General features: G+C 47.4%; 1 protein-coding gene across 3 annotated transcripts; it reads left to right on the top strand.

The window, feature by feature from the left end:
• The first annotated feature begins 14,315 nt into the window (after window positions 1-14,315).
• KDF1 (keratinocyte differentiation factor 1) lies at window positions 14,316-22,047 on the top strand. 3 transcript variants are annotated; one of them, XM_039854163.1, is made up of 4 exons: window positions 14,316-14,418; window positions 19,319-20,389; window positions 20,830-20,904; window positions 21,462-22,047. In XM_039854163.1, the coding sequence occupies exons 2-4, from the start codon at window positions 19,351-19,353 to the stop codon at window positions 21,542-21,544; spliced, it is 1,197 nt and encodes a 398-aa protein (XP_039710097.1). In that variant the 5' UTR covers window positions 14,316-14,418; window positions 19,319-19,350; the 3' UTR covers window positions 21,545-22,047. The 3 variants fall into 3 exon arrangements, with proteins under 3 accessions (XP_039710097.1, XP_039710096.1, XP_039710098.1); XM_039854162.1 differs by having other exon boundaries at window positions 14,359-14,478; XM_039854164.1 differs by lacking the exon at window positions 14,316-14,418 and adding an exon at window positions 14,432-14,478 and having other exon boundaries at window positions 21,382-22,047.
• Window positions 22,048-23,717: the final 1,670 nt, after the last annotated feature.

The following is a 23,717-nucleotide window of genomic DNA, read 5'->3' as shown; positions in this document are numbered from 1 at the left end:
AGGCAGTCTGCCTCCGGAGACTGTTTTCAACCATGATGCCATAGGGCTTCCCTAGAAATTATGAACGTGATGGAAAGGGCTTCTCCTTAGGAGGGGAAATTTAAGCTGAGACCTGAAAGATAAGTAGAAATCAGTCACGCAGAATTAGGGAGAGAGCATTCCTAGCAGGAAAAAAAATATGTGCAAAGGTCCTGAGACAGAAAGATCAGTGTGTTCAGTGCCTGGTAAACCGGCAGAAAAATGGGGAGAGCTGAGGTCAGAGGAGCAAGCTGGGCCTGGAGGCCAAGGCGAGGGTTTTGGATTTTACTCTAAGTGCAGGGGAAGCCTCTGAAAGATTTAAGTGGGGATCAACATGATTCGATTTGTTTTTAAAAGACCGTGCTGTTTGCTGTGTGGAGAATGAACTTAAAGGGAGCAAGAGAGAATGAGGGAGACCAATCAGGAGATTATTGCAGTAATCCAGCTGAGAGAGGACAGCTCCAGGCCAGGAGTAATGGGGAGAAGTGGGAGGGAGGATGGATTTGGGTTTTATCTGGAGTTGAACTGAGAGGATTTGTGGATGGATTAGTGTGGGGGTGAGGAAATGCTTTCTGGGTTTCTGGATGGCAGCAGAGTGGATTGTGGTGCCTCGACTGAGAGGAGAAAGATCAAAGACCAAGGGAGGAACAGGGTTCGTGGAGAAATAGAGGTGAAGAGGGGTTTTTTCCTAAATGCTTCATTGCAGAAATAAGAATGAAAGGGGTCTACAGTAATAGCCTATTATATCTGCCCATTTTTTAGTCCAACAAATAAATATTATACTTTGCAGAGAGTGTACCTTTGGTTTCAAAGGTGAAAAGATTATTTGAAATAACTGGCATTAACAGCATTCAGATAATATGGCTTGCGTTACTGTGCACTGAAAAATGAAGGTCTAACTTGTAAAATCGTGTTATGTATCAGACTAATGAGAAAAAGCAAAACTCAATAAAAAACAATATAAAGAGGAAAATATATATTTCTGGTAAAGGTCTACATAAACAGAAGATAAGCTTATGGAAAGAAATTTTTTTTGGACACCTGTTTTGGAAACTGTCTCTGCTTTTCTTCTACACTCAATACTACTCACAGAATGCTTCGCTTCTGACACTATTGGTCACCGTGTGTGTGTGTGTGTGTGTGTGTGTGTGTGTGTGTGTGTGTGTGTGTGTGTGTGTGTTCCTACCCCAACCAATTCTTTCACCAGCTGGGTGTTCTGCAATTCAATTCAATTCTGACACTAACCAGAGTTCAGGCAGGCTGCAGAGGTTAAGGGCTTATTCATTCCCACAAGACCACTCCCACTTCAGATCCAATCGCAAGTCGTAGGTCCTCAGGTTATCCACAATTTCTGTCCAACTTGGCTACAAATCAGAGGTTTCCACGATCCTGTCCTTGAATTCAATCATTTGCTCTAACTGCTCACAGAACTCAGGGAAACACATTTACCAGTCGATTACGTAATAAAGGATAATAAAGGATATAGATGAACAGCCAGATGAAGAGATACAAAGGCAAGGTCTAGAAGGGTCCTGAGCACAGGAGCTTCTGTTTTCAAGGGTGTACCACCCTCCCAGCATGTGGAGTTCACCAAACCAGAAGCTCTCTGAACCCTGTACTTTCGAGATTTCTATGGAGACTTCCTCACATAGGCATGATTGAGCATTAACTCAGTTTCCAGCCCCTCTCCCTTCCCAGAGGATGGGAGTGGGGCTGGGGCTAGGAGTCCCAAGCTTCTAATGCTCACTCCATTAGAACAAAAGGCATTCCAGGAAATGATCCAGGAAATTCCAAGGGATTTCAGAACTCTGTGTCAGGAACTAGGGGCAGACATCAATACAGACACACCTCGTTTTATTGTGCTTTGTTTTATTGTGCTTCATAGATGTTGCATTTTTGGTAACTTGAAGGCAAGACCCTCTACCAGCAAAAAGATTATGATCTGCTTTATTGCAATACTCATTTTATTGTAGCAGTCTGGAACTGAACCCACAATTCCTCCCAGGTATGCCTATATATATATTCTCTATTATTTCACCACACCCAAGTTGGACATCCATGACAAGCAGGCAGGTGTATAGATCGGCACTGGAGAATCAGAGCTGGAGACTTGAACTTGGGGAGTCATCTTTGTTTAGATGGTACTTAAAGCCATGGGACAGGATGAATAGCCTCGGGAGAAAATGTTGATAGAGAAGAGAAGCGGACAGGGGTCTGAGGCACCACATTTAGATGATGGGGAGGAACCAGCAAAGGAGCCTAAGCAGGAATGGTTGGCAATAAAGGGAGAAAACAAGGAAGAGGCTGAACAATAAATTGAAAGTGAAGCAGTCACGGCAAATGTTACCACTCTTCTGTAAAGTTTTGTTTTAAAAAGAAGCAGAGAATGGGGTGGTAGCTGACAAGAAAGTGAGGTCAGTCAGGGATTCTATAAGACTGAAGCTTACTAAGACCAGTTTTGTACACTGATGGCATTGAACTAGTAGAGAGGGAAGTATGGCTGCCTGGCATGAAGTAATAACCTCAGGTGGGAGATTAAGAAAGCAAGAGAGGATAGGCTCTCCAGTCCATCCTGACACAAGCCTTTATAAAGCATTTACTGTGTGCCAGATACTGTTCCACATGCTGGGTCTATGGCAGTGATAAAGACAGGCAAGCTCCCTGGCCCTCTGAGCACGCTCAGTCCAAAGGAAGAGAGTAAGGCCATAAAGAATCAACCTGAATAAGATTATTTCAGATTAGGTTATGTGCCTGCTTTGAAGGAAGTTAACAAGACGATGTGACAGGGAGCAACCAAGATGATGTCCTTTAGAGAAGTCAAGGCTGAAGGAGTGGGCAGCTGTGGTTTTTACCTCCTATCACCCACTTGTCCTACTTTTGATAATAGTGCCTTTATATTTTGGGGGGAACCATTTCTCCTACATGCTTAATACATGTTTTTGTGGAACAGATTCCAATCCATCTTCAAGAATAGGCTTGTGATCTTGGCCTACCCAATGAAACAGTACGAGGGCATTTGCCGAAACGACTGGGAAAGAGAAACTTTTTTTACCTGGGAATTGTTGACTGAGTGGATTATAAACCTGGAGCTGCAGGCAGTCATCTTGTCACCGCAAGGGAAGTGTTTGGCTGCTACCTGGCAAGAAAGCCCAGAAACAAAGAGAGACCTGATAAGTGGAGAAATCACTTGAGCGCCTGATTCCAGCCATACCTGAAGGTAAGTCTACTCTTGGGCTTTTCAGTTAAGTGAGCAAATAAATTCTAGTTTTTCTTAAGCTACTTTGAGCTGGGTTCTCTGTCACTTATAATTGAACAAATCCTGATTGATGAAGAAGGCCTGAAGGACACAAAAGGGCAGACTTAGAAGAGCCAGGGAGAAGCAATCCAGGTGGAAGGAAGAGGAGGCGCAAAGATTCTCTGCAGAAGAGTTTGGGGCATTTGGGGAACATGAAGGAGACAGGTGAATCTGGAATATAATAAGCTATGGTGATGGAAAGAGATTAGATAGAACCACAGGAAGAGAGTTCCATTTCCAGGAAAATGGCAGAAGAGGGGCACAAGTGCTTTCCCACATAGCACTTTAAAAATGGTGGACAAATTTTTTAAATTATCTTTTATAAAGCATCAATGAGCTGGCTACAAAGTAAGGGAAATAGAGGCCAGAAACGACAAGAAAGGGCAACAAGTAAATGGGTCCTGGGGCTGGCATTTGCCTTTAAGATACCTGTTGAACACAGAGGCCTAGACCAGAGAAAAGTATTTACTTCAACCCACAATGAGACATTTTACAACAGGACCCAGGACCCAGACAAAAGTTCCACAAGCAATATTCACCCTATTTCTATGTGAGGCTTGCTGATATTTCCTGGCCTATTCTATCTTATACTATTCAATTCCTTTTTTTAATGCTGTCTGAGATCCATTCAACGATGGTATACCAGGAATTGCAGAGTATCCTGTCTGTGGAGGGAAAGCCAAGGTGCAAACCAATTGCAAGTTGCACTCAGGAAGCATTCAGAAGAAAAAGACCATTTGGGGCTCCAGCATTTTGTTGGATTTTTCTTTTCCAGGGAGTTTCAATGTTGGCCATGTTGAGTTTGACATGCCTATTAGAAAGATTTTCAATTGGGCAGCTGAATTTATGTGTCTGGAGCTCAGTAGGCTGCAGATGTGAGTTCGGAATTATCAGCACATAGGCAGTGTTCAGCTGGATGAGATGATCCCAGGATAAGAGAAGGCAGAGGAGAAAAGAGTACCAAGGACAGAGCCTGGGGCACCCAGATGTTAAGCAGCCAGTGAGAAGAAATGGCCCACACCTTTGCCCTCTTCTTTCTCCTTTTCTCCATCTTGCTTTCAGAAATGTGAATGGGCAGAGACCATCAAGGACCTCAAGACAAAGGCCTCGCTCTACAGATGGAAGAACAGAGAGCTGCTGTGTGGAGTCTGTTTCTTCCAGCTAAATCTAATTCTTCACTGATACAGGAACAAAATTGAGAAAATCCTGGCAAGATTGACCAAGAAAAAAAAAGGGGAGATGGCACAAGTAAATGACATTAGATTTGAAGAACAGGACTACAGAACTACAGATGTAGCAGATATTTAAATAGGAGAATATTATAAACAATGTTATGACAAATTTAAAACAAAAGTAAGATAGACAAATTTTTAGGAGAATAAAAATTTATATCAAAAACAGTCAAGGACAGAATGCGAAAGAAAATTACAGAACAATATTACTTAAGAACATAGATGTAAATTCTCCACACAAAAAATTAGTAAGTTAAATCTAGCAATGTATTTAAAAGATAATAAATACATTATCATCAAATTGAGTTTACTTTAGGAAGGTTGATTCAACATTAGAAAATCGACCAGTTAATTAATCATATTAAAACAGGAGAAAAAACAAGTAAACATTTCAACTGATGCAGAAAACATTTGATGATTCAACAATCCTTTATGTTAAAAATTCTCAGCAAACTAGGTAGAAAGCACCATTAACCTCATGAAGCGCCCCCTCCTGGAAGGAGGAGTATCTACATATATCAGAGTTCTGTAAGGAAAATGTCTCTTCTCTCCCATTTATTTATTTATTCAATAATCTCTGATTTTAAAAGAAATTAAAATGTTTTTGTGGGCCCCTAAAAGTACTGTGGATCCTAGGTACTGTGCTTACTGTGCCCAATGGATAAATCAGCCTGAATGATGAACACCGTTAAAAGAATGACTCCCATTATTTTCAGGATATTTTTCTCCGGGAGGATGAAGAAAGAGTAAGCAACAGAGGAGGGCCATACAGAGGGCTTCGAAGATACTGGAATGTCCCATTAGACCAGTGGTGAGTGCCTGGATGTTCATTTTATCTTTAATCTTTAAACAATACATATGCTTTTATATAGATATAGATTATTTTATATGTAACTATACATACATGCATGCACATGCACATATTCTTCTACATGATATTTCACAATTAAATTTTTAAAATAAAAATGTGTAAGGACCAGGTCGTGTGGGGCCCATAGACCAGGGTAGGGCCTGGCCCACTGCAGAGATGCCATAAATGTGCATTGAATAATTTAATGACCATCTGACTCCGGATCAGATCCCTCCTCTCGCTCATGACAAAGCTCCAGCTGTGGTTTCCTGTAATCCCCCACTGCCACCATAGCAGTGGCTGGTGGAGGTTCTGAGGATCCTCCTCCAGGCTGTCTGGCTGAGCCTGAAGCCTCCAGACCCCAGAGGGACTGCTGGGCTGGTTTCAGCTGCTCAGCCTTAGGATGCTAAGGAATAAAGACTCTGCTAAGAAACAGATCCCCACACCCAGAGGCCAGAAGGATGCAGGGGTAAGGCTCTGGGACAGACAACTGCCTGAGGCTTCTAGAGACCACAGTGAGTGGCTCTTCCCCAATCTCTTAGATGGCGTGGGGCGATAGCAGTTCAGTCTCCCCAGTCCCAAGGAATAGATGGATCTAGGCCCTAGGTTCAAGGAGACAAGTGGCATTCAGAAGAATGGACCTCACATTAAGTGGCTCCCAGATCACCGAAGATCCTATGCTCCCCAAGCATGGCTGGCATAATCTCTGACCTGATGGGGTCATGCTGGCCAGGTGACGAGGGAGGCCTGGTGACCAGACTGAAGGACCTCAAGACAAAGGCCTCGCTCTACAGATGTCTGGCTCTATAACACCTTTGGGCCTTGGCCCAACTCTAGGAGTTGTCATGGGTTGAGAGACTATAATAGAGACTGGATTTCCCATGGGCCAAGTAGAATGAGGGCTCTGAGTGCATTTAAAAAATAAATAGCCTATTTCTTGCCTACTTGAATTTGTGTACCATATTCATACCCACTACACTGGCTTTTGCCTTTTTTCTCTCTTCTCTTTCTGACTCTCTAGGTCTGTCTCCACCGCCCTCTCCAGGTCTTCCTCTGATTCCACTTTCCCCTCCCCGCAAACTTCCTCACTACCCACTTCCCCCACCCCTCATCTCTCTCGTGATGGCTTCCAGCCCAGCTACAGAACATTCTGGTTCCAATGAAAAGATGCTTTTGCTGTGTGTGCATCAGATACCAGGACCTCCCCTCCCCCTCTCTCCATCTCCTTCCACACACACACCTCCTGTAGTATCTGTGGCCTGGACTCAGCAGCCACCCCCATGGCCACCTCCAGCTCTGGCTGGGGTTGCATGTGGGGCTGCCTCTCCCTTCAGAGGGAAGGCCAGAGCTCAGCTGGCTCATGTATGATTGAGTTCCTGTGCTGGTGGCTCAACTTGGCAGAGTGCTGGGAACCCTCTGCACCAGCGTAGAAGAGTGGGACAAACTCAGGGTCGCTGAGGCTGAGCTGGGCCAGGCTCTAAGCTCCCAGGCTCCCTCCTATCCCTCCAACTGGGCCCCCAGGGCTAAACATGGCAACTCCTCACTCTTCCACTTGATAGGGAACTCAGCCCAGACCTAGTCAGAGGTACCCCATGCTCTCCCCTGGCCCTGACCTCTGACCTCCACACAGTTCTTCCTCCTTCATCCCTCAGACCTATGTTCCCCCCACCCCCTCAGACAGGGGGCCCCTGAGGGCTGGACTGGGGCTCTGCGCTCAAACCGGGACTAGATGTCTGAATGATGAGAGGCCAGGTGAAGAGAGGTCCTGGGGGAGGAGAAGCTATCTTAGTAATGCAGCCCCAGCTGCGCCCAGCTAAATGCAACTGCATGAGCAACCCCCAGGCAAAATCAGCAGAACCGGCTAGCTGACCCCGGCTGAACCACAGAATTTTTAGAAATAAAATATCATTGTTGCTTTAAGCCACTAAATTTGGGGGTAGTTTATTTCTCAGAAATAGATAACTGAAACAAGAGCCGAGTCTTCTCTTCCCTTATCCTCCACATCCAGTCTTGTGGGATCCACCTCCAAAACAGATCACGTGTCTAACCACTTTTCCCATTATCCCCAGGCACCACCCTCATCCAGGCCGCTGTCATCTCTCGGCTGGATTATTGCCACAGCTTGCTCACTGGACACCCTGCCTCCAGTCTTACACTCCTGCAGTCACCATACCGTGACCAGAGTGAAGCCTTTAGGGAATTGGTCAGATCGAGACCCTCCAGTCAATTCCTATGTCACTTAGATTAAAAGACAGACTCCTCAGTGGTCCAGTGCCTGCCATGTCTCCACCCCATCTCCAGTCACTCTCCTCCAGCTCACAGCACTCCAGAAACACGGGCTTCTTTTCTGTTTCTTGAACACACCAAGGTGACCCCCACCTTGGGGCTCAGAAGATTCTTCATCTAGGTCTTTCTGTGTAGGTCTTTCGGTTCCCAGCTTAAATATTCCCTCCTTAGGAAGGCTACTCATAGAAGAGGAAACTGAGGCTTGGAGAAGGGAGGTCATTGCCCAAGTTCACACAGTGAGGAAGAGGCTGGAGTGGGATTCCATCCTAGGTCTGTGTGATGCTCCCCCATCCACATCCACTCCAGGGCTCTTTCTACCACATCAGTAGTTTGGGAGGGTGAAGGTGGTCGGTATGGGCTCCTGAAAAAGGGGAAGGCTTGGAGGGGCTTCCTTCACTTACTTCTCCCACAAACACCCTCAGCTCTAACCTTTGGACCCTGCCCTGGGCTGGGGACTCAGAGATGAAGCAGACCAGACTTTGCACTCTGGGAGCTTCCATCTGGGGACAGGGAAAGCAGCAGAGGAAGTCAAGGCCATCAGAGGGTGTCAGAGTTAGCTCAGGGAGACAGCCGTCTAGCTGGGGGCTCTCTGGGAAGGCTTAACAGAGATTGTGACATTGGCTATAGGAGAGGGGCAGAAAGTAGAGGTGGTGTTCAGTGTCCAGATCTGCCTATTGTTCCCTGTGAGTGACCAAAAGAGACATGTGCATCCATGCCAGTGTGCGTGTGTGTGTGTGTGTGTGTGTGTGAGCAGTAGCAGGGTGAGGTGCAGGGCAGGCAAGAGAAGGGCTGAATGAATAAATGGACTTTACTAATATAGAAACTAAAGCCCAGAGAGGCTAAGTCACCCGCCCTAGTTCACCAAGCCACTAGGTAGTAAAGGTAAGATTTGAACCCAGGCCTATTTTGACACCACACAGAGTAAGGTGAAGGAGTAGAGGTCTATCTCCTCCAGGGCCCACTGCTAATTCACTATGTGACCTCAGCTAAGGCTACTCCCCTGCGGGCCTCATTTCCACATCAGTAAATTGAGAAAATTGGATGAAGCACAAAGACTCTGCAGAAAATACTTCTACTAGAAGCAGCCCTTGTCTCAACCTGGTACTGGATAGCACCTCAGCCTGCAGCTCCCTCCAAGCCTAGCAACTGGGTGATGTGCTAGCAAAAGCCAGGGAGCCCCAGGAATCAGGTGAAACTGGGATCTCCCACCCAACAGCCCAAACTAGAGTTCCAGAACCCCCTACAGCCCATCTCCTTAGAATTCCAGGGCTCCAGTTGCACCTTTATCCACATCATCAGCCCAGCCTAAATCCCAGCTCTCCAGGGTAGCTTCTGGATTCCCCTGGTTCTCTCCAGCCTTCAAGACATACCATCCTTTGGCCAATGAAAGGAAAGAGGAGAGGCAACTCTGAACGGTCACTGGCCCATTGTCTGACTGTACAGACAGACTTGACCAATCAGACCTGAGACAGCCTCAACTCCCACATTCCAATTCTGCTCATCCTCCACCATTCCATTCCCTTCTACCTCATGAGGTTTCCTTTCAGTTGGTTCCATTCTACTCATTCCATTCAGAATTCCAGAAAATTCTTTCTGGGAAAGTGGGGTATGGTAGGCAGAACTGGAGCTGATTACAGAAGGGAACTCTTGAGGGAAGAATCACCCATTCTGCTGGGGTCTGGAGCAATCTCCAGGGCCCAGTTTCTGGGGTACCCAGAGGAGTGACTGCAAAGAGCTCAGGCTCTGAACAGAATGGACTTGGGCTCAGCTCTGGGCTCTGCCGCTTACTAGTTGTATGATCTTAGGCAAGTGGCTTAAATCTCTGAGCCTCTGTTTTCTTAGTTATACAATGGTGATTTGGGATTTATTCACTGAGTTATTGGGAGGATTAAATGGAATGAGGCACATGATATACCTAACACGTAGTAGGTGGTCATGGTCAGCAGTAGTAATTTGTTCTCCTGTTTATTCTCAGAGGCACTGGTCTTGTTTCAGAGAGTCCTGACTCCAGAATGGTTGGAGAAGAAGTGGAAAGAAGGGGTTAAAATAAAGTAGCTATCATCATCTAGCACTTACCCTGTGCCAGTTTAAGGTATAATCACTACCTTGAACTATTACTACTTTACTTTATACACAAGGTGTCTGAGGCACAGAGTTCCATACTTGGCCAAAACCACCCAGCTAGTAAGTGCAGATATCAGGGGCACATATCCAGATCCAGGTGCTTTGACTCCAGAGTTTACATTATGAACCACTGTACTATCGTATCTCACATTAAACCCATTTCAGATGAAAAATGCTGAAGTTTAAAGAGGTTCGTTCATACTGCAGCTCAATAGGGGTGCAACTAGGACTCCCCACTCAGTAAGTTCTGGCATTTACACTGTTGTGTGCTGCCCCCTAGTGCCCCTTCTGGGAGAAGCACACCAGAGGCAAGCAGCCGACACTCACCAATTCACACTCTCTCCTGACCCACCGCTCTTCCCCACACCCAAAGCTGCAGGTCTTATAGCTTCTAAATACTCTTTGAATGTCACCCATATATACAATCACAGTATTTCTTGGCTATCTCGCAAATCCTCAAATTCAACAGGTCTAACACCAAGTTTATACTTTTATATCCCAAACTTGGCCTCCCCAGTCATCTCCATCCATCCAAGTGGCACAAGCCAGGACCCTGGCCATCCTTGACGCCTCCCTCCCCCCACTACCGCCAGCCCAGGAGCCAGAAAAGTAAACACTGAACACAGCAGAGCAGCAGTGGTGGAAGCAGAGGATCAGGACAGTGGTCTCCAATCATGGCCAAGAAGCAAAACCGAGCTCGGGTGGCTCCGGTTAGACAGGCAGGCCTTTCTGCTTAGAAAGTAACCCAAATGCAGCTTTGTGGCTAGGAGGAGGGCATGGTAAGGAGCACTGTACTGGGAGCCAGAAGGACTGGGTTTCCACTCATCTCCACTACTTAAGCACAGTAGGGCTTTGGGACCTTGATGAGCCTCAGTTTCCCCATCTGTAAAATGAATATGCCTACCTAGAGCTGTTATAAGGATCATATTAAAAAGTGTTTGCTTTATAAACTGCAAAGGGAAGTATACAGGAGAGATGGATTTTTATCTGGGAAATTCATGCTGGTGGACCTCTCTTTCCTTTGTTATGCTGAGGTATCTTGAGTTTTTTAAATTGTGGTAAAATATATATATAAGCATAAATTTTGCCATTTTAATCATTTTTAAATGTAAAATTCAATGGCATTAATTACATTCACACCGTTGTACAACCACCAATCTATTTTCAAAATTTTTCATCATCCCAAATAAAAGCTCTGCACCCATTAAGCAATAACTCCCTATTCCCTCCTCTCTCCAGCCCTTGGTAATCACTAATTTCTGTCTTTATAAATTTATCTGTTCTAAATATTTAATATAAGTGGAATCACAACATTTGTCCTTTTGTGTTTGGCTTATTTCACTTAGCATAATGTCTTCAAGGTCCATCTATGTTGTAGCAGTTATCAGAATATTCTTTTTATGACTGGATAATATTGTGTGTAATTTCCACATTTTGTCTATCCATTCGTTTTTTCGACGTAAGTTGTTTCCATGTTTTGGCTACTGTGAATAATGCTGCAGTGAACACTGGCATATAAGTATCTGTCTGAGTCCCTGTTTTCAATTCTTTTGGGTATATACCTAGAGTGTCATCAGCTTTTGATGGAGTTTTTCAATATGCACTGTGGTGGGGGGGACACACAGAGTCCAGTATGTTTGAGTGTGGGAGGGAAAGGGACAGAGAAGAAGAGAAGTTTCAGTGTGGCTGTGCTTAGAATAACAGCTAACTCATGCCTTTTGCAAAACATTCCCTCCAAAGGGAGAAATATTATCATCCTCATTTTACAACTGAAGAGAAGGGAAGGGGCTTATTCAAAGCCACACAGCTGGTGAAAAGCAAGGCTGGGGCTCCAGAGAAAGGTTCCCTCACACATCATAAAGTGCAGCCAGAGATTCAAAGGTCATATTTTCCTTCTTTTTTTTTTCTTTCTAGGTAAGGCAAGTAGTTCTGAGATGCTTCGGTCATCATGTTCTTACTTATTAATCTACAGCATTTTAGGTACCATAAAATTAGAATTTTGTAGTGTAGTTCTGCACTTTTACAATTAAACATGTTCTGGAAAAAAAAAAACAAAACCATGGAGACAGAAAAAAGATCAGTGATTGCCAAGAGCTGGAGTTGAGGGGAGGGATTGACTACAGAGGGGTTTAGGGGAATTTTGAGGGGTAATAGAACTAATTTGCATCTTGATTGTGGTAATGGTTATGCATTTTTCAAAACTCAAGGAACTGTACACTAAAAAGTTGAATTGTACCATATGTAAATTATACCTTAATCTTTAAAAAAAAAAAAAAAGGATCAGTAAGTGAATGTGGGGAAACTAAATAAGATTCTAGACACATTTTTTCTACCTTCAGAACTTTGCAAGTGATAGTGTCCTTAATAATTTAGTTAGAGCATAAATTTCTATTTTTATTCATTCATTCATTCATTCATTCAAAAATGAAAGCCCTCGAACCTACCATCCAACCCAAGAACCAGAATATTACTAAAAATTAAATCTACTAAAGGGCTCCCCGCCATCCCTGATCCCTCCCGAACACTATTCTGAATTTTGTGTTCCTCATTCTCTTGCTTTTTTTAAAAAAAATAGTTTTTTTCACACATAAATTAGGCTGAACCTTCTGAATTTGCCATTTTTATAGGTCAAAACAGGTCGAAAACCAGTAATTCCATATGATTCAATCCACTATTATGCCTAAACATACTAGTAGTTCTAGTTGTATTTGAACTTTATAAAAAGGATACTATTACTCTATATGTACTCTTCTGGGACTTGCATTTTTTCACTCAATATTATATCACCGTGATCCAGCCATGTTGCTGTTTTTTATTCTTTATCTTCTGTCAGTGGTGTCTGGGAGTTTTTGGTCTGGGGCTACCATAAACAATGTCTCTACTACTGTTATTGTACTCATCCCCTGGGGCATGTGTGAAATTCTTCTAACCCAGGAATGGACTTGCTGAGACTTAGGGTACACAGATGTTCAACTGTACATGATGTGACTCACTTTCTGAGCTCAAACTGAGGATACAACTACCACTTGCCCCAGGTGAGTAGATGGAGAAGATGTGGTGGGAGGAGTTATCACAGAGGGTCTCTGGTAGAAATTAAACACCTACTGTGTGTATGTGGTAGGGTACCTGTGGAACAAGATGATGGTGCCCTGAGAGGTGAGATAGGGAAGGAAGCCCCCTAGTTGCTGTAGGAGTCATCTTCCGAAAAGTCCCATTCTAGCTGGGCAAGGAGAGAGTTTGGCAACCCAAATGGTGCAGACGAAGTGCTCTGTCCTAACTGGCAATATCTCCATCTGAGGTTAGGGGGGAATGAGAGGGGGACTGGGGTTGGGAGGTTTTATATCTTTGGTCCATCTGGAGGGGAAGGGGGCTAGGCAGTACTGAATTCCTCTCACTTACCAATTCTTACCCCAGTCATCTCTTCCCAGTCTTTATCTCACTTTACATCCATTATCTTTTTTAATTCTCCCCACTGGGGAGAGGTACTGTTAGCACCACAGATAAGGCACAGAGAAGGAAAGTGACTTGCCCTAAGTTACAGTTTGTGCCAACTGCCTGAGCAAATAATTTCTCCTTCCTAATCCTGTTTCCTTATCTGTAAAATAGGACCGATAACATCTGCCCCACCTCACAGACCAGTGGAAGGGTTAAACAATACTGTGCAAGAAAGGGGTTTAGCATGGAGCCTGGAGATGCTCCCTAAAAGTCACTGTTTATTGTTGCTGTTGTTGCTATTAAGTTATTAAATTGTTGTTAAGGGAAGCAGAAACCCAGAACAGTCTGAGGCCTGACTTCTTGCCACTCAGTGATGTTGTCTCTTGCAGAGATCCCATGGGATGGGGTGATCATGGCCCATTTTGGCCACTGCTGCTGACATGGGATGTGTCTTTCAGAGCTGTATAGCCCAGCCCCCTCTTCCATCAGCTACCAGTCCCCAAAACAGGTACTTGTCTTCTGCAGATTTCCCAGAACAGAGAAAGTGATCTAACTACCAAAGCGGAGGACCCTGGCCCCCTATTCTGCCTCTGGGCAAAAGAAGAAATCAGAGCCAGTGGTTCATTCAGTGGAGAATATCTGTTGAACACCTAGTATGTGCCAGATCCTGCAATGGGCACCAGGAGCATCGGGAACAAGACCAGACCCTGTTCTCAAGGTCAGAAGTTAAAGGAGAAGACAGAAGACAAGAAAACAAGAGTATGCTGAGTATTATGATAAAGAAGTACAACTGTTCTATATAACAGAAAACCAGACAGGCCCAGCGGTCAGGGAAGGTGTCGCAGGAGACATTCCCTTTGAGCTGGGTCTTTAAGGTGTGGCAAGCGTTCCCCAGGAGCTCAGAGACGCTAGGACCACCTGCCATTTAATAGAGAGGGGACTGGGCCCCAGCGTCTGTCCACTCTGCTGCCAGTCCTCACTTACCCGAACTAGGCACAGCGCGGCTCTCGCTTTCGGAGTTCGCACGCGGAACCCCCAAGTCTGGTCGCGGTGCCCGCCCAGAACCTGGGGCGGAGTCTTGGTCCAGGTGTGCGGCGGCGGCGCTTCGCGGAGGCAGGAAGTGTGTCCTCAGCGGCGGCCCGTGCAGCGCTCCCGCGAGACGCTCACAGGCGCCCCAGGTGAGTGGCAAGGGGGGCGGGGGAGGGGCCGAACCGGAGGCCGCTCATCTGGTGGGACAGGTAAGCCCCGCGCGGGCCTGAGGGGGCGCGAAGCAGGCCGACACCAGTGTGTGGAGATCCCTGAGGCTGCGCCCGGAGGGGGGAGGGTCTCGGGCCGGTTCCTTGGGGACCACCCTCCCACTTCCGGGGTGCGCGGGCCGGGCCGGGGAGCGGCCCGAGCGGGCGCCTGGGCCGGGCGAGCTGAGTGGGGTGAGGGGGCCGTGTTCGCCCTGAAGGCTGCGCCGGCTTGGGGCGGGGGCCGTGCACAGCTTAAGAAACAGTGTCAGGGCGGGAGAGAGGCTGGGTTCGCGGATGGGCTGAGGGCCCCTGCAGCTGGAGAGGGTGGTGCTCGCCCCCAGGGCATTGCTGGTGTAGGGGCTCTAATAGTCCGAGGAGCAGTGCCGGGGTCTGGTTTCCCTTGTCCCAGGACCAGGTGTCCGCAGATGCGGGCTAAGCCTTTGGGGCAGGAGATCGAAGATGCACTGATGCCGAGTGCGAGAGCCGACGGCTGTTTCGTGAGCAGGGCTGGGGTGTCCCTCCCGGCCAGGAGTGCAAGACTAGACCGGGCACGGGGGTGGGGCAGAAGCCAGTGCAGCCGGGCTTGTCCTGGGGAACTTGGGAGGAGGAGAACCGTAGCGAGACAGACCACTGAATGTGTGTATTCTTAGGGACTAAGGTGAGGGGAAGAGCAGCAATAAGAAGTTTGGGGAGGGCGGGCCTGGGGCCTTCGGACCCTAAGGAAGATTCCTGCAGTGCCTTGGGGCGCCCAAAGATCCAGTCCCTCCCAGGTTCTAAACCCCCTGCTTGCAGTATCTCATTTAAATCTCACGTGGCCCATGAAGATACTCATCTTTTCTCTTGTTAAAGATGAGAAAACGGAGGCTAGCTAGAGTCTTGGCCCAGCCCTCACAAAACCAAATGTCCAGTATTCCTAGGATTTTGGAGATGGGAGTAGCAGCATCAAGAGGGAGAGATACAGCCTGGACAAAATGAGCCGAGTTTGACTGCAGGAGGGTTCAGAGCCTAGAGGGGAGGGGAAACTGAGACCAGGCACTGTCCTCACCTGGGTTTTGCTCTCTCCTCCATCCCACTGCCATCCAAGATGTGTGGCACAGAGCAAAGTACATGGGCTCTGGAGTCTGGCGGACCACAGTAAAAATCCTGCTCCATCCCTTTCCAGCTAGGTGCCTCTGGACAAGTCGTTGCAGCTCTCTGAGCTTCAGATTCCTGTTCTGTAAAGCAGAGCTATAATATTTACAGGACAATTGTGAGTGTTAAAGCAAAAGTTTTCTTAGGCTAGAGCCTGTTTCTGGCCCATTCATTGTTATTTTCAACCTGTTCACTGCTGTTTCCTCAGCGTTTAGTACAGTGCTGGTCACATGGTAGGTGCTCAGGAATTATTTGTTGGATGAATTTAATGAATAGTGGCAAATCCTAAAGCCTTGGAATCGGATGAGGAGACAGTTACCCAGACCATCCATCATTAGTAACCCATTGATGTTCCTACAAACCACAGGTACCCCAGAGCTCAGTGTGGTTGAAACAGTGTAGATATGCTCACCCTCCTCATCCAAGGCCTAAGCTCCCTCTGTGGCCCCTCCTCAGACACAGGCTTGTCTGTGGAGCTGGCCACTTTAACTAACCCCCTTCCTCCCAAGTATTAGATGGGATGAGGCAGTGGATATAAGTCTAGGCCAGGCTGGTTGGGTACAAATAGATGTATTGCTTTAGACAACCTATTTAACCTCTCTGAGCTTCAGTATAGTAACAATAACAACTACAATAATAATACCTGCAAATAGAGTTGTGAGAATTAATTGGTTTAATAACATTTAAAGCACTTAGAACAATTAACTCACTAGAATGTAAACTCCTGCGGTTAGGGAATTTTGTCTATTTTACCACTGTGTGTACAGAATTTAGAACAGTGTCTGGGCACACAGTAGGCCCTCAGTTAATATTTGTTAGTTGAGTGAATAAGTGAACCCATTCCCATCCCCACCCCACCCCCCACCCCATTGCTCAAACCAAGGCAAAGGTTTTTAACCACTTGCCTCTCTGGGCTGTGAGAGACCATTGCAATTTCAGTTCGCATACTTTTGGAAAGGGGATTTCACACACAAACACCTCCAGACACTGCTCCCCCAGCTCTAGTCAGCCTAGAGCCTAAGTCTTTCTCTTTCCACCCAGTGGTCTTGGTTCTACCCTGAGGTCTCACAGAATGTGTCAGTCCCCCGAAGCAGTTACCGTACCCAGTCCTCTTCCAGACAGGGAGGCAGAAAGGCATCAGACACAGTCCCTGCCCCTCAGGGTTATATAGGCTCATCTTCAAGCAATGGGTTCAAGGCCTGACCCAGCTGACAGCCCAGCAGAAGGCTGTAGTGAGAAGGGCCCCCATCTGACTTGGAGTTCTAGAGGGCCCTTGGAGAAGGAGTGCTGAGTGGAACCAGGAGAATGGGTTGAAAAGTTGCAGAAATAGTTTAAAGAACTCTTGTGTCCTCGTCCTCATTAACCATGGCTAACATTCCCTCCTTCCCTCTCTCCCTTTTTCTGCACACATACACCTGATTTTCTGGAACATTTTGAGATTAACTTTGTAGACGACATGCTCCTTTGTCCCTAAATGCTTCAGTGTGTATTTCTTCAGAATGAAAACATTATATTATATAACCATAGTAATAAAATTCAGGAAATTTAGCATTGACATAACACTATTAAATAATATACAGTCTGTTTTTAAATATCACCAATTATCCACATTATCCAATTTCCACTTTTTCCTCTTGAGCCAGGATCCAAGCCAGGATCACTCATTGCATTTAGTTGTCATGCTCCTCAACTTGGGCTTGTCTGATGTTTCCTTATGATTATATTTAAGTTATACATTTTTGGCAGGAATACTTCATAAGTGCTGTTGCCTCCTTAGTGCATAGTTTCAGGAGGCACATGATGTCAGTACATCCCATTATTGGTGATGTTAACTTTGATTGTTTGATTAAAGTGATGTTTGCCAGGTTACTCCAGATAAAATTTTTTTTTGGCTTTTTTTTTTCTCATTGGCTGCAGCAAGTATAAAGGACTGGAGGTGGCCAAAATGGGGACCTTGACAGTATGTGGGTGAGAGATGATAGTGGCCCTGTTTAGGGAGATGGCATTGATGTGCTCAAAGCACATTGCCTATTAGAGCCAGAACTGGGACTAGAATATAGATATCCTGACATCCAGTCCCAGGTTGCTCACATATTATCAGTTCTAGGACCCAGGTGCCATTAAACCAGGGATAAAAAGATAAGGGATCAATATCTTATAAAATCCAGGCTAAGGGTTGTTATTGCCCTATAAAACCCTACATGTATTAGAACCCTTCCAAATACATCACTACATAATGTTCCATGACTCCCTCTGGCAGTTATTTACTCCGATAATGCCTCATATATCCTACGTGTTCCATCTTACAAGCTTTTTAGCATCTGTTTTCTCCATAAAACTGTGTGTAAATCACAAGAACAGGGTCTGTACATTCATCCTCGGTTCTACAATGCCTAACACAGGGCCAGGTTCAGTGTTTATGAAATGAGTAGTTTTATCTCTGAGCTTGCTAGCAACCAAGTCAAAAAGGGTAAGATGTATTTTGTGGCTTAGCTTTCTTTTCTAATCGAAGGAAGCAAAACTGCTTGGTGTTAAATGTTGCTAGGAGAGCAAATCTGAGCCAGACCGAAATATTGACAGGGTACCTGTTACATTCCCATGTCTGATTTGAAGGAAGAGGGAAAGAAAGATAAGGTAGTAATAATCAGATTGTGTAGCAAGTCATGTGGAGTGGCGTTTGTTGAGCAGCCCCAGAGGCTCTATGCTGGGTGGACTTACCAACAGTGAGAAGAAACTGGGGGAGACCATTCCCCAGAAAGCAAGATCCCAAGAGATTTTTCTTTTTATGGGATAAAATACACATAACATAAAATTTACTATTTTAACTTTTTTTTTTTTTAAGTTAACCATATAGTCCTATGGCATTAAACACATTCACATTGTCCTATAATTATCACCACTATCCATCTCCAGAACTTGTTCATCTTCCCAAACCAAAATTCTACCCATTGAATGCTAACTTCCCATTTCCCCTACCCCTAATCCTTGGCAACCATCATTCTACTTTCTGCCTCTATGAATGTGACTATTCTAGATATTTCATATAAGTGAGACCATATACATTTGTCCTTTTGTGTCAGGCGTATTTCACTTAGCATAATGTCTCAAGGCTCATCTACATTGTAACATGTATCAAAATTTCATTCCTTTTTAAGGCTGAATAATATTCCATTGCATACAGCACGTTTTGTTCATTCATCTGTCAGTGGACTTTTGGGTCATTTCCGTCTTTTGTTTATTGTGAATAATGCTACTGTGAACATTGGTATACAAATATATGTTCAAGTCCCTGTTTTCAGTCCTTTTGTATACACCCAGAAGTGGAATTGCTAGATCATACCTTAATTCTATGTTTAATTTTTTTAAAAAAAAACCACCATACTGTTTTCCGTAGCAGCTGTGCCATTCTACATTCCCACCAGCAATATACGACAGTTCTAACTTCTCCACATCCTCCGCAATGCTTGTCATTTTGTTTTTTCAATAGTAGTCTAATGGGTGTAAAGGCCTAGGAGATTTTGACATGTAGGTTATATACAGAGAGAACTTCCTCCTTGGGGAGGGAAGGAACACTAAATGAGGGTTTATGCACATATTTGTGCCCGGCCACATCACAGATCTCTCAGAAACCAGAAGTCTGACACTCTTCAGGTCAAAGCAGGAGCTTGCCCCTGACCTCTGATCCTGACTCCTTCCTGGACTCTCCCAACAGGTGCCTGGCTACAGCAAACCATGTAATGAGCCATGCCCCGCCCCGGACACCCCCGCCCATCATCTGGGCCCCCACGCTTGGGACCCTGGGAGCAGCCAACAGAGCTATGCCTGGAGACCTGTGATGTGCCATCTCAGCCTCCACCAAGCCGCCGCACACGCAGGCCAGACCCCAAGGATCCTGGCCACCATGGGCCCGAGAGCCATACCTTCATCTCTGGCCCTGCTGAGCCTGCTGCAGAGCCCCCAGCCTGCTGCCTGCTCTGGAGACCCTGGGTGTGGGACTGGTGCCGGGCTGCCTTCTGCTTCCGCCGCTGCTGGGATTGCCTCCAGCGCTGCGGAGCCTGTGTGCGGGGCTGCAGCCCCTGCTTGTCCACCGGGGACTCCACTGAGGGGGCTGCTGAAGCCACGTGGGCCAAGGAGCACAACGGAGTGCCCCCCAGCCCTGACCGTGCACCGCCGAGCAGACGGGATGGCCAGCGGTTCAAGTCAACCATGGGCAGCAGCTTCAGCTACCCTGACGTCAAGCTCAAAGGCATTCCTGTATATCCCTACCGCAGCACCACCTCCCCAGCCCCTGATGTGGACTCTTGCTACAAGGAGCCACTGGCCGAGCCCCCACCCATGCGGCACAGCCTTCCGAGCACCCTTGCCAGCAGCCCTCGTGGCTCCGAGGAATACTACTCCTTCCATGAGTCGGACCTGGACCTGCCTGAGATGGGCAGTGGCTCCATGTCGAGCCGAGAGATCGATGTGCTCATCTTCAAGAAGCTGACAGAGCTGTTCAGCGTACATCAGATCGACGAGCTGGCCAAGTGCACGTCAGACACTGTGTTCCTGGAGAAGACCAGTAAGATCTCGGACCTTATCAGCAGCATCACCCAGGACTACCACCTGGATGAGCAGGATGCTGAAGGCCGCCTGGTACGCGGCATCATTCGCATCAGTACCCGAAAGAGCCGTACCCGCCCGCATACCATAGAAGGGCGCTCAACCCGGGCTGCTGCCCCTGCCACCACTGCCCCTGACAGTGGCCATGAGACCATGGTGGGCTCAGGGATCAGCCAGGATGGTAGGTGGGGCCCCACTGGGCCAAAGGGCAGAGTGGAGGAGGCTCTGGCCAAGGGAGGGTTGCATTGGGGTCTTTGGCCACTGTGGGTCCACTCCTCAGCCAATCCCTGTTCTTCCTCCCCCTTTTTCTCCTCTGCATCCCCTACAGGTTCCTTCTGTCCTTGCTACCACCTGCCAGAGTGGCTTCCAGGCCTGGCCTGGCTAACATGACCCAGGAACCCATACGATTTTGGACTCTGACCTGGCCTGGCCTAACCAAAACCCCCATCACCCACCACAGCACGTGCACACACATTATCTATCTGTATCTTTGTTTTAAACGTTTCTTCAGCCTGGCCAGGGGCGAGTGGTGCCTCCCCTTGTTGGGCTGGGAGCAGAAGTGGGGAGTAGGGTTGAAACCATGTGATGATGACTGCTGCCTCCCTCATGTTCCCTTCCTAGAACTCACAGTGCAGATCTCCCAGGAGACGACTGCAGATGCCATCGCCAGGAAGCTGAGGCCTTATGGAGCCCCAGGTTTGGTCCTGACTCGATGAGTGTGGAGAGGAGAGGGGATTGCCCTTAGGGCCCCCAGATGTCATTCTCCCAGCTTCCTCCTGGGGTGGGTGAGGATGGGATCAGAAAGGGGTGAGAAGCCACAGACACTATCCTAATCCTTCAAGCTGACTTAAAGGGTTCAGATAGGAGAGATTTCACAGGGTCACTCCTGAACCAGCAGGGAGCAGGTGCCCAGAACAGGCAGTGATGGGACCCCAGCCTCTAATCCCAGGTCACTGGAGGGATTCGGAGAGCAGGAGGCCATCCAGCCTGGTGCTGAAAAGGCACTCTGTATGGTTCCTACTGCTGTCTTCTTGGCCTTCACAAGCCCCCGGGAACAGAGTCGTTACCCTTTTACAGAGAGCGAGGCTGGGGCTCAGAGATCAAGAAACTGAACGGGTCACCCAACCTGGATCAGACTGACCCAGGCTCAAGTCCCCCTCTGCTCCTTCTCAGCAGGCTTCTCCCTGCCCGTGGGACCTGGATGAGCGCCTTCCCCTCTCTGAGGCTCTGTTTCCTCCTCCCTTCCCCCTCAGGATACCCAGCCAGCCACGACTCGTCCTTCCAGGGCACTGACACAGACTCCTCAGGGGCACCCCTGCTCCAGGTGTACTGCTAACCCCCACCGGGCCCAGTGGCCACAACCCCTTCTGAGGAGCACAGCCTGCACAATGAAGAGGGGGGACCAGGACCCTCTTTGGTCCTCCACCTTGGCTGACTGGTTCCTAGACCACGTGCATTTCACTGGGCCATGGTGCCTGAATTCTCCTGGATCCCCCCAGCTGGCCTGATCTATCCTTTTCTGCCCTTGTCAGGTGGCCTGGCCCATGGAAAACAGACTTAGGAGTTATCTTCTGGGATCGAATCTCGGCTACCACTCTAACCTGCCACCCTAACCAATTGTGTAGACTTCTCCCTTTCCACACTGGTGGGAGGGGGGAACAGCTAAAAAGCTTATCTTCACTGGATTAGGTTGGGGTGGAGGGTCTCTATATGGAGTTCTGTGGGCAGTGCCCACTCCACGTTATGTCCTGTTGAGCAGTTTGTTTCTTCGTTGGTGTTTAACATAGTCATGACCATAACTGCAAGTACAAAGGAAATAAAGACTTCTGCCTTATCTCAGCTGTGACACTGTCCTTTCCGTCTCATTTGCCTGACTGCTGTCTAGAACAAGAAGCAGGATAGAGCATCCAACCTGACAATGTTGTGGGGTTGAAGTAGGAGGCTAAAATGGGAGTAGTAACACCCCCTCAGGGTCACTGTGAGTTCCAGGAGAGAGCCCAGCAGTGTCTGTGCCTGAGAAAGGCCTCACACATGGTTTCTGTGGTTGTGCAAAGTTCTAGGCTGGCTTGTCAGCCCAGTCTCACTGTCTGCAGGTTGGCCTGCCTCTGGCCATCTCTGCAGTTTCCCCTAATCCCAGAAAATTTGTTAGCCCTGGCACAACCCCAGACCTGCTGCTCTCCCTCCACCTCTCCCTGGTGCTGACAGCACCGTGGTTGTTACCTTCTTGGCCTTCCCAACAACCCTGGAGTAGGGTCATTCTTTCAGAGGCGTAAAGGAAATTAGTGGGTAACATAGCTGGTTAACTGAATCTGGACCTGGAAATTGGCCTTGGCCAGCTGAGTTGCTTGCGGCAGAAGCAGGGTCCCCTTGTTTGGACATTGGAAACTAGCTGGATTCAGAAGGATCCGACTTAGCTACTCACAGTGTCCTTCAGCAGTGAGGCTACCACCAGCCCAGCTGATGAACAAGCGAGGTGTCCAGGACCCCCTCTGCCCCTACCTCACCCGCAGCCCCTACAGCCCTTTTGTCGTCTTCACATGCACTCTTTGGAAAGTGACCATGAGACATACTACTTGTCTGTCCAATTTCCTGTTGGATACACAGGATGGTCCCTTGGGACTACGACCAGAGCCCAGTACCAGTTATAAAATTGGCCCCTTTCCTTAAGCTCTGCTGTCTCATCCAGGTCAAGCCCACTCCAAGACTGAAAATGACAGCAAGGCGCTGGGGCGTGGGACTATCATGGAACAGAGCAGGAGAGCAATGCCGTCGTCCCTCCACCCTAGTATCAGCCCTAACGCACCAGTTTCCAAACTTAGTCTTGGGAACCACTACTGGCATTCCTGGAAAATATGGTTTATCAACTCTGGGAAACAAAGGTGGGTACTGCACAGCCTCTCTAAGTCTTTAACGAGCTATTCTGGAATGTCAGAAGGATGTGCTGTTTCAGAAATTCAGGGGTCGCCCTCCGACCACAGAGCAAAACACTCTGCGCAAGTCAACCCAGACATTCTCGCTTTAACCATAACCTCTGTGGTCCCTGCACTCAGTGACCTCCACTCTCTGGCCAAAGTTGGGCAGGGTCAACTCAGGACTGGATCTGGGTAGAGGCAGCACCTCTCCCGCCCTGGCACTGCCTTAGCTAACTCTGAGAAGCCCTGAACTCTGCAGTGGTCCTTGTTATCACACACACAGCAGACCTGAGCCCAGGGTGGCCGGCACCCCCAGCCCTTGCTGCTCTCTGCCCCTGGGAAACGACAGTGTGTAGTTCCAGAAACACTTGATCCAAGGCAGAACAAGGAAGTTGTCTTTGAGATGAAAACGGAATCAAGTCCAGCTGGTCTTAAACTCGGCTGAGTCACAGGCCCCTTTGAGAATGATATATGTTGTGGTCCCTGTAACCAGAAAAACTCACCTCTGCTCAGAAACATACACAAACTAAGCCTTGTTTTAATCTTTCCCTTTAATGACAAACTGAGCCCCGGGGCAAGGACTTGTCCTAGGTCCCA

This window comes from Pteropus medius, unplaced genomic scaffold (genome assembly GCF_902729225.1).
Source record: "Pteropus medius unplaced genomic scaffold, Ma_sr-lr_union100, whole genome shotgun sequence".
NCBI lineage: Eukaryota > Metazoa > Chordata > Mammalia > Chiroptera > Pteropodidae > Pteropus > Pteropus medius.
Note: the sequence above shows the minus strand (reverse complement) of the source record. Positions and strands in the feature narration are given on the sequence as shown.